Source organism: Varroa jacobsoni, unplaced genomic scaffold, assembly GCF_002532875.2.
Source record: "Varroa jacobsoni isolate VJ856 unplaced genomic scaffold, vjacob_1.0 contig01201, whole genome shotgun sequence".
Lineage (NCBI taxonomy): Eukaryota > Metazoa > Arthropoda > Arachnida > Mesostigmata > Varroidae > Varroa > Varroa jacobsoni.
The window spans coordinates 44,792-55,631 of record NW_019214595.1 but is presented as its reverse complement, the minus strand read 5'-3'; the positions used below and the strand labels follow the sequence as shown (position 1 = coordinate 55,631).

The window sequence follows — 10,840 nt, the reverse complement described above, 5'->3', positions numbered from 1 at the left end:
ACGCACACATCTACCGCGTACAAGTTCTCCTGCTTCCTTTCCGTTCGCGCCCTTGGTGCTGCGGTATTTGCCTATCGGTGTTCTAAGTCACAGTTCGCTCCCTTCTGTTTCGCCTTCCCGGGCCATCTTTTAACACAGTGGTACAGACCCAGTGTCGAAAAGCCTCCTACTGATCCATCCGCTTCCGCCAGCTGTTCGTTCGACACAGTTTGCCTGTTTCTCGAGGATCCTCCCGACCCCACTTCACCACACAACCCACCGCTGCGTGGCAGTGAGCCTCTCGTGACGATCCCATTTGCACCCTTGCGATCTCGTTGCTTGCCTTGTCCTACTTTTATCGTTTGGCTTGGTGGGACCAGAAACCGGAAGATGGCACCGAAGGACAAGCAAGAAGAGAGGGTTTCTGCTCGCTGTTTTTCTTGCTAGCGAAGTGTCGACGCCAGCACCACTCGGGATAGTCGACAGGCTGGTCCCGTTCCCGGTTGTAAGATGGTCGTCTGAGGCCCCGGGGATTTGGTGCTGTTTGGATTCGTTCCTTTTCCCGTCGGCCAGTATTCAAACTGCTTATTTAGGCCCCCGTTATTTTCTTTTTGGTAAGCTTTGACGACAACTGTGGGGTGTTTATGAGAATGACATAGAAAGAAACAGGTAGAGAAATAAGAAGTAAGAAAATGCCTCAGACAAGTGAGATACAATCATAGGCCATCTGATATGACAACCAAAAAGGCCTCATGCACATTTTTCGTACCTTTTTTTTGCTTGGCACCGCACAATGTGTTAATTCTGTTTTTAAATAAACAATGATTTATTGATTGGGGTGCCGTTGATGGATAAAGCCGTCGCAGCAAAGCAGAGTAAACCTTGCATATTCACTGAGTTCATAGAAAAAAAACTATGATTGTTATAATAATGCTTCGGTAAGAGCAGAACGCTGTACTGTTTAACATTACGAACTATATACTAGCCAGTTCAGTACTACAAGAAATTACACCGCTATAATTTAATTTCGCAGAAAAGATAGCATGTGGATATATATTAAAACTTGGTAAATCGTGGAAAAAATCGTGTCGCCAATTTAAACACGGCTCTCGCATTGCCTTTTTGCACCCTGGTAGACAGTTTTCAATGAAAAAAAATTCCACCTATTTTTTCGCTATTCTCGTATAAATATAATTCGGAAAGTCGGTCGTTAGCCCTTCCAAAACTAACAGAGTCTACCACTTGAACCAAGAATTTTCCTTTGATCCGACGTATGTGGTACCACTTCCTTACTACTTCATGTCTGCGATCGCTGCCGCTTTTCGACTCTCCTGTCTTCAGTACAAATGTACATTTGACGGTCCCAAACGATTGCATGCCGAAACAGACGCTTTTCTCACGACAATGGTAATAATGTCCTTTTTAGGACAAAGAAGTTATCTGGTCGTTAGGGCCGCCAGTTTCTTACGACCGTTACGTCGGTCAACTGCAGAACGTTGACGGCAACATCATTCATGCTCAATATAGAATGTTTGCGAGACGGTCTTATAGTTTTGAACTGAATTGTTGATCAGAATATCTAGACGATTAAAGGACGAGTTGAAGCATTATAAAACGTAGGCAACTCGCGACGAGAGAGGACTGATACAGGGAAAAAAGGAGACAAAAACTACGACCGTGAGCATCGCGATATCTGGAGGTTTGCTTTTCCTATGAGCACCACTTCTAAGCACTCCTCGCTCGACTGCGTTCCCACTGGTTCCATCTAACATGGAAAACTCACTTTGACGTGTGGGCTGTTGCTGTACGGTATGTCTTATCCCCAGTTATTAGGGTACTATACTACTTATCAGATCTATTTTTTAACGAATTTATGTACTTCACTAAATCGAGGCTCGTTGAATGTTATCATGCGGTAATGTTTTTATTATATTTCAAATATTTCTAACAGGTATTTGTTATTCAAGGGTGCATCCAACATGAGCTGCATTTTGTGGCTGTCCATATAATAAACCAACTATATCACTTAGCATCACAATCTATAGGCTATTTAGATTGTTAATTATTGCTTATTACTGTCGTCTTTAAGTAAGTGTGCGAGCTGAAATACTTGAGAAAATATGGAAACTAATAGAGGTATGAAATTAAAGACGAAGACCTGAAAATTGCAAGAGAGAACAGGCGCTCTTCAACGTAACGTCAGATCATCACGGATCATCAACTCACATGCGGAGATCATAACGCCTAATTAGTCAGTACCAACGTATAGGGTATAACAACGGCATAACTACTTCGGCTCTCCGGAGTCCGTCGCCCGCTCTGCCCTTGCCCCTTTATTGCGGCTACAAGCACCGTTTTGCCAATCGCTTCTTCATAACCACCCAAGGATTTCTCCCACAAGTCTTCTTCTCGGAGAAACAGATTGTCTTGCTTTCTTTTTCCCTCGTCCACTTTCACTATTCTTTGGGGCAACGGCTACCCGGTAATTGCCCCTGTTGAGTGGGCCAACAACAGACTGGACAACTCTTGTTTGATATCAACCTACAAAAATATCCTGGTTGAGTCAGTCAAGCAGCCATGGGTTATATACCTGAAGAGATCGGATGAGAGAAGCTATAGAAAGCGAGTGAAGCCCTTAGCCCTTCTGTAGGGTTGAAACTATCCAAGCTGTCTACAAACGGTCTGTTTAGGGTTTTACGTCCAGCACCACCGAATCACTCTATTAAATGCCTGATTTTTTACACCACGAGACAAGCTGTAGGTCTGCGTCCGGATTGTTTGAACATAGACCAACCACGCGTCCTCAAAATTAGCAGGAGAACACGTTATCCATTAAGCTATCATGGCGCCTATCCAGACTCCCTGTCATATGCGCATTACTCCTAATCGTTTTTCCTAAGTAAGCCGCCAATGCTCCTCGCTAGCAGAGAGTACACGAATGGCCTTTTGTGCAGTGGGCCCTAGCGCCTTCAACAATCGGTTCGGCAAGAAACTTTGGTATAGTAATTATGGACTTTCTTTTTTAATTCAGCCTTGTTCTTAGTTCGTCTTCTCCACCTCGAAAGTTTCCCCAGATACTTCTGATCCCAGTGGACGACCATGTTGTCCGATTCTTCTTTTTCTTGCTGCTACTCTGAGCCGTACAGGCAGTTCAGACTGTCTCTGGTAGCCGTAACCAATGTTGTTTGGTCCGTTGATGAGCACTTCTCGTTCAGGCCGCTACGACCTGTCTGCGACTGCTTGTCGACCATTCGAATTCTTCACCCTCTGCACCCGGAACTCAGGTGAAGGTGATCGGTGGTTGGGTTCGGTAAATATGAACTATTCGCCTCGTTTCGCGAACCGCTGCGTCCGCTAGCGACAAGAAGAAAGAACTTCAAAAGACTGAAGCGTCCCATGATGACCACGAAAGCCAGCCATGAAGTGAGGATAAAGTATCGTTGGAAGAGGATGAACAGCGGTGTTTTATAAGATGATAAATTAAGTGAAAATAGAATAGTGCTTATCGATTGCTAACAAAACTCCATAGGCATTTTACAAACGACATTCGAGTTAATAAGCAGTGTCACAGACAAATATGATTGCTAACAAATTCAACCTATGGCATAACTACGCCCCAGTGCATATTTACTCCGAGTATAGCAGTAACGTTGTAGATATAAGTCGAACACGATATGTCTGCGCTCTTCGGAATGACTGGTCCAAAAAAGGATCAATGTAGTTTCGTTCATTGTATGGCATATACACTTCTAGTAAATGTTCCCGTACAGTATACAAACCTAACTTTATCTCATGCGAAATAATCCATTGCACTTAAAATTTCGATGATCATTTATTAACTGCCGAGCTGCTTTGTAGCGTTGCGAAACGTCATATTGGCAAATGGCCACAGCATACATTTATCTAGTCAGGATCATTCTCAAGCTAAGTATTCGTTCAGGAAGACTCAGGAAGACTTGTTCAGGAAGAAGAAGAGATTCCAGCGTAGCCTCCTTTCGAATCGATACCTTCGTTACCGGCCATGTTATTTCTGCTAAGCGGTTGCCCAGCAATTTCTGATCGAGTGTGTTAAGTTCTAACTTCAGGCTTCTTTTATGATCTTTTGTATCTCGTAGTTGCCGATGTCACTGTCGATTAATATCTTCGAATAGATTCTAGTTAGAGCCGTTTCCTCTATCGGATAACAAAAAATAAGGCAAAACATTTTTCGAACGAGAAACGCCGTTTTGAAAAACAACGTGTTCGTCTAACGTAGCGTAACACTCAGGCGACCTTTAGGTATCGATACTTATTACGCTGTAAAACAACGACTCGTAAAATCATATTTACCCTACTGAGCTTACTAAGTACCTACTCAAACAAGTTAGACCGCGTGAAATCATATATAGACCCCCCCCCCCTCTCCTCCGCGAAAAAAATTAAATTCCAGGACGGTGACTGCAACGCTATTGTATTACGCGTCGATCCACGTGCTCGTACATGTACTTAATAGTATACAAAGGAGCGCACGATCTTCAGTCGTTTTTATAGACGATGATCCTACCACTACTGCAATGTTCCCGACCAATCCACGTTTTCATAAAATGGAAACTGCCGCAACCAGCCCTACGGACATGGCCTTAAGGCTACCTTATGGCCAGCAGTCGAATGTAGTACAAGCTACTAAACAAGGCCGCGCTCATCGTACCACTAAGGGTTTACCCCTCACCTTCACAAGGTCGTAACATCGCTAAAAGTAACATTACTTGTTGTTGAACTGATGCCTGTCTCAGCCGTGCCTCAGTAGGCGGTAGTGAAGGCCTTCAACTTCAAGAGTGCTGCATTGAAGACGCCATCCGAGACCAATAGTGCAGAGGCACCCAGTGAATACTCCAGTGCATGCGCCAGTGAACGCAGCTGAACGCGCCCTACTTGGTAGCCAACTTGTAGTAAGAAGAAGGCCGGGTTAGTTGCGAATCAACGGGAAATTCGAAAAGAGAAGGCCAGCTGCAAGTTACCGTTAGCTTCTCTGGGGGGTATGGGTCAAAATGGGGCGGCAAGATGGGAATGGCTGGATAAGATGGATTGACGACCTATCGGTCATGGGCAGCTTGCCAGCAGCTTCTTCTCTTGTCTTTCTTGCTACATTTCATAAGGATGTTGAAAGAACAACGTTAGAAGTGCAGGCTGCACAAGAAATTTTGGAACATGGTCAAATCCGTGACCTGATTGAGAGATATCTTATACAGGAAGATGGTCTGCAAGCAAAAATTCTACCAAAGTCAAAATTGACAGAAAACGGAGTATGCATTGATTACTTTAATGACTTGACACTCACGTGTCTTCAAAAAAAAGATTCGGTTGTAGGGTTCGCGTACCACTTACTGTAATAAATCCATAGCGAATCTCAAGTATATGTAACAGTAGCAGTGTGAGGGCTTTCGCTTAACGTGGCACTTCGGGCACGAATGCATGTTGTATGGACAAACCGTTACGCTATTTCTCTTGCTTTTTTCTCTGACTGTTTTAGCGTTGAGAGGAAGCAATCGATTTTACAATCTATTGCAGAAAGTAACGTTTTTTCTATCTCAGAATTGCCCCCGTGTGTTGTACCTTTTTTAGGTCGACCTCAGCACCGACTTCGGAACTCTATTCGGAAGTTTAACGCTCATATGCACTCTGGTTCTTTGTTCACTATCGTACGGAGTCTAGGTAGCAGCCCTCCATTTTACGGGATCGAAAAGTCCAAAAATACCATTGTTGTATTGCAGGTAAGCCCGACTCTAGATTCTCTCCTGGCTGCAATCCAGTTGGTTCTTTTTCTCATTGTATTCTTCCTATGTTGGTCCCTCCTGGTCAAGCTCACGGCGAGGTAGCCCAAGGCCATAGGAGTGTCCTGGACATACCTAGTCCACGCCGTTTGGCCGGGAGCCAGAACCGAGTCAAATTACAAGCAACATACACGGGGTGCCTCCTGCCGATATACGGCCTGTCGGGCATTCCTTACAACCCATTGCACTGTATGCTACCAACTACTCAAATTGACAACGTTGCCACGCACGTACCTGCTGCTCCCAAATGGTGGCCAAGTGGATGGACTTAAAGATGATACTGCAGTGGTTAAGCACCACGAGATAGTAAAGCAGGATAAAACGTAGGCTTGAACTTTAAGCCCGGGTATTTGATAGGAATGGCCACTCAATTCCCTAAACATCGAGGGTTGCCATCTAGATTGTTTGGCCAGGAAGTGCGTCTTGGGAGAGCAAAGCACGTTGCTGCGTGCACATTATACCGCATGGGTTTGCGCGATAGTATCGAAAAGCCACTGGTCAACTAGCCAAGCAGACTTTTTTAGACATTGGTATCTTACGTACTATACTCAAAAAGTACTAAGATGACCAGTTCTCTAGCTGCTACAAGTCACTTCGATAGCTTTAGTTTAGATCTTATTGCTTATTTTACGGGGAAGCACGTAAGAGTCTAAATGCGTTTCTAGCATGGCAAAATAGACTCGATATTTGACAGCCTCAATATTGTACACTATAGAATTGCCAAGTAGGATTAATCAACAGTACAAAACAATATTTCTCTATTCTATATTTCGATATTGTGACGATTGTCGGAAGCTTGGGTGGTACATTTACGCCTTACATGTACGCCTCACTAGCTATTCTGCCTGATGGATCACTTCAAGCATAAGCACAAAAACAACCTTTGAGGTAGATTACGATACAAGCTTTTCATGTCTGCTGCCCAAAGACGTCGCAGCTTATCTACGTACTACTAGCCATGCTTTGATAACTTGATCAAAGGTAGCTGTTGTCGCGTCTATCGACACACTGTTTTTAGTTATTTGACGATAATGATATTTCTGACTGCAAAAGTTCTCTTTGAACAAGTTAATTCTTATGAACAAAATTATATACGCGTACATCAAAAAATGAATAAATAACATGGCATTACAGAATAACCTTCACATGTGCCTTTTGTGCTAAATGGTCATGACCAGCTTCATCAGCATAATGATTCGCAACCCCTGCTCTATTTTTACTTACATGATAGATTAAATCTCCTTTTTTAGCTGATCGAAAACATAGTGTTGCTTCATAAGATCAAACTGCCAAGTCTTAGCACCGCACTATACATTCGAAATTCCCGTTAACAACACCCCATTATGGATGAGCACGCGACTCATAACCAGGGATTAAATAACTAACAGGAATTTCCTCGCGGTCAGCTTCCAGCCTGTTTCTTACAACTGCTTGCTGTTTGTACAACTGCTTGCATAAGTTGTTTAAACATAACGAAAAGTACAAGTAGTGAAAAACAAACGAGATCAATCATCGTTCATCAAAATGGCGTCCGGTAATCGAATAGAGGTGGTACGATCGATGCCGTCGTAACCACACCAGATCCATGTAAGTTGTGTCTGATGTATATGGGGTATGAGGAAAGAACCAAGAACAGAATTCAATTTGTGTAGATCGCTCTGCACCCTTCAAAGTTTCCGCATCGTTGTGGCTCTATTTACCAGAGGCATTCTTTACGGTAGTGACACAGAAAGACTACCAACCGCTGAGTTATGTGAATGCCCTTTGGCCATCTCTTCTAGAAATTAAGAGCCAATTTTACTTTATAACTGATGTCAATCGACGATAATGATAGTAATCAAGAACGCTTTATCGGCTAGCCGTCTAATTTCTTGAATCACTTTACTCCAGCCACTGCTGACCGTTTAGACATTGTGGGCATAGCTTTAGCGGACCTCTTGTCCACTTCTACTGAAAAGTCATCGTGTCCTGAAATCGCAACTCCCTTTGCGTTACTTTCTCTCCGTCCGATATAGTGCTCGTCCCTTCTGTTTCCGCTGTTACTGCTGCCAATCGTTCCTGGTGTCTGCTTTCCTTTCTCTAGGCGTATATCCCACATTTGTATTTCCTTTATTTCAGTTATCCAGGGTTATGGGCGTTGCTTTACGGGCAGACCGATCACTGACTGTAGATGACGGAACCGAGCTGCAATCAAAGCCAGTACGTCTAATATCCATCTGACATCGCGGCAGCTTGAAGAAAAGTGACCTGCTTTTGCATTCCACGATGAGCAATGCCATTTGTACGGCTACAAGTTCCATTCCCGCCTGCTCCCAACTGCCTCGGGTCTTTGATGTCGGCCGTACAAGATAGCTTGTTGGAGCTATGTCTCTGATCGAGAAGTTTTGTGCGAGTAATGCTGGACGGTGTGAAGCAGTTGCGGAAGAAAGCACGCCAATGTCGATTTATCAGTGCAACAAGATACGAGACAATGTTTAGGAGCCCTGTAACCTGTGCTAGTTGCAGACGACATTAGTTCTTAGGTAAAACACAACCCGTTTTCGTTGTAAAGAAGAGACGTTGTATTCTTGTAAACGTGCTGGCCAACTAGGATTTACAGAGCGCGAACAGCAATGGAACATACGGCAACGGTCGCTCAGATTCAGAGTTTTACCCTTTTCGTTTACTGCCTTAATTAAGCATTGCTTGAGATAGCCGGCCTCTTCCAGCACCGGATAAAATATGCCTGAACCTGCTTTTGAACGCGTGCACAGCTACTTACTGAAAGCATACACGGTATTTGGGCCGTATTGCCCTTATCTAGGATATATAGAAATTTTGTTGTTGACAAAAGGCCTCGTAATGTTGACATCGCTGTTGTATGGAAGCCATTTTGACCACTACCACTTCGAGGTCAGCTTCAACCTAGAAGGAAAGAAGGGTATTTCTCCCACGGAATATGCGGATGTAACTGGGTTATTAAACTCGGTGCCGATTACCATAATGGACGTAGATCACCAACGGTTAGAATAGGATAGGATAGGCTTGCGTAAAAGTTAGCTCACTATACGTATGCATGTTGATTAATCGGCTACAATACGATAGTGCCTGCCTCAAGTGACTTCTTTGCAGCTTGCCAACATTTACGTACGTTGATCCTAATTATTTATTTACTTTTTTTTTTATTAATAATTCATTTTTATGCTTCGATTACAGGACCAGGAGGTGTTGTCTCTGTGGTTAAAAAATCTCCACTTTGAGGAATATCTTCCGCTATTTGTTAACTCAGGGTATGACATGCCGACTATCTCAAGGATGACACCTGAAGATCTTACGGCCATTGGCATCACTCGGCCGCAGCACCGGCGCAAGCTCAAGCAAGAAATTTCGAAGCTAAACATTTCAGACGGAATTCCCGGTAAGCAGAACAAAGTTTGCTAAGACATTTCCCCTCGTTTTTATTTTCAGCCAAACTTAAACAGGGCATAGATTCATTTAAAATCAACTTTGTCATTCTACATTGTCGGTTTAATAAATTAACACGGATGGATTATCACTCGACGAGACATAAACGGTATAACCCTAAGTAGTTTCTCGACGCAAGTGTAGATCTTCGGTATGCTTTAATTTTATTCAGCCTTTTTTCGAAGGCAAAGCTTTGAATATGTTTTCATTATAGATTTTTCGATCGTCAATACTTCTGTGGTGCAGAACGCCTGATTCCTCCACGGAGACTGTTAGTGAATTCCCTTTAGCCACTTATGTTTACATCATCTTCGCCGTACAGGAAAGGACATTGTATCAAACGACGAACGGCTGCCGAGCCTAGTCCTTCGAAATCTTTGCGTAGCCCACCATAGCACTGTTCTGTGGGGTTATTAGTTTTTAAACAACGGCGTCCCTACGTATTGATATAACCACATACTCGATAGCTATATATTTCCCCAGACATGATTTATGCGCATTTATTGAACTACACAGAAGCTAAGAAGGGAGGTAGTGACGGTTTGTAAAATAATTGATTGTGCCATTAAGTCACTGCTGAGCTATTTGCTGACATAACGTTCTTAGTCGATCATGGATCTGAGCATTGGTGTTGTGCAAAGGACCGACTTCGGGTCGACGCTAGCATGAGCGATACCGGCTGCAGCGGATTCTACGCCATCTTATGTCGTTAGCATCACCCCTCATGTCTGCCCTACGTCAAAGAAATTATTCGGTTTCGGCAGCTTTTTCAAAGCAAGGCGACTAACTGAGCGAAGATATATTACCTGAAGGGACTAGCAATACTCATACGCTGCGATTGTCATTGTTGCATCGTGATGCGCTTTGAGTGATTTCTAAGGAACTCGTTGAGGGTAGTAGGGATGAATAGTTAAGTAAAGACCTCGAGTCACTTAAACATTAAGAGCCATTAAAATGTAAACGGTTAATAACGTTGCGTTTTGAGTACGTTCAATGATTTTCGATTTATTCCTGTCTTTGTTATTATGATCTAAGCATTTTTAGAACAAATATTTCCATGTTCTTAGCTTTTTTCCTATTGGAATTATAATAGGCGATATGAACAATGGCGTAGCTATCGAGTTTTTTAGTACTGTTGATTTGTATGACATTCAGTTGATTTTGAACAGCCTTTAAATTGATCTTTTTTTAGCTCTAATAAGTCCGACCCGAAAGAGTCTTTAGACCAACGCCAGCTACGCTGCGATACTATTTGTTGATATGAAAGCACCGGCTCCCTATGGCACCCTACTTGTTTCACTGCCTCATGCCGTAGGCTTTTCCAACGCGCAGTGAAGCTGATGCGACGCCAATCCATTATTACCGACACAAGCCACGTTGGTAGATTTTTCTTCGATGGGCTGGCCGTGGACGACAGATGACGAACGAGATGTTGTAGCGTGCTTTGCTGTCGATGGTGTCGTGGGGCGGAAACGCACTCGCGCAGAACCACTACCCTTTGCCTGTTGGCCGCCTTACCATGCAGTTCTCTCTTGTTGGGGTTCGATTTACCACGCCCCGTGGCGGACGATATCGTGGGGCGATGTGGCGCAAACCCCTCTAAAGCG

The 10,840-nt window shown here is 43.6% G+C and overlaps 1 protein-coding gene across 5 annotated transcripts in view; it reads left to right on the top strand.

The window, feature by feature from the left end:
* Nucleotides 1–1,658: 1,658 nt before the first annotated feature.
* The window catches only part of LOC111271878 (uncharacterized), a 28,066-nt gene continuing 18,884 nt past the window's right edge, over nt 1,659–10,840 (top strand). For 4 of the 5 annotated variants that reach the window (XR_015315510.1, XR_015315508.1, XR_015315509.1 and 1 more), the window contains exon 1: nt 8,983–9,186. Coding sequence is in view for 2 of the 5 variants with exons in the window: in XM_086973087.1 (XP_086829213.1) it covers nt 9,066–9,186 (121 nt within the window). In the remaining 3 variants the exon portion in view is untranslated. Of the gene's footprint in view, nt 1,789–8,982; nt 9,187–10,840 lie in introns of those variants that run through there. The other variant, XM_086973088.1, reaches the window with a different exon arrangement.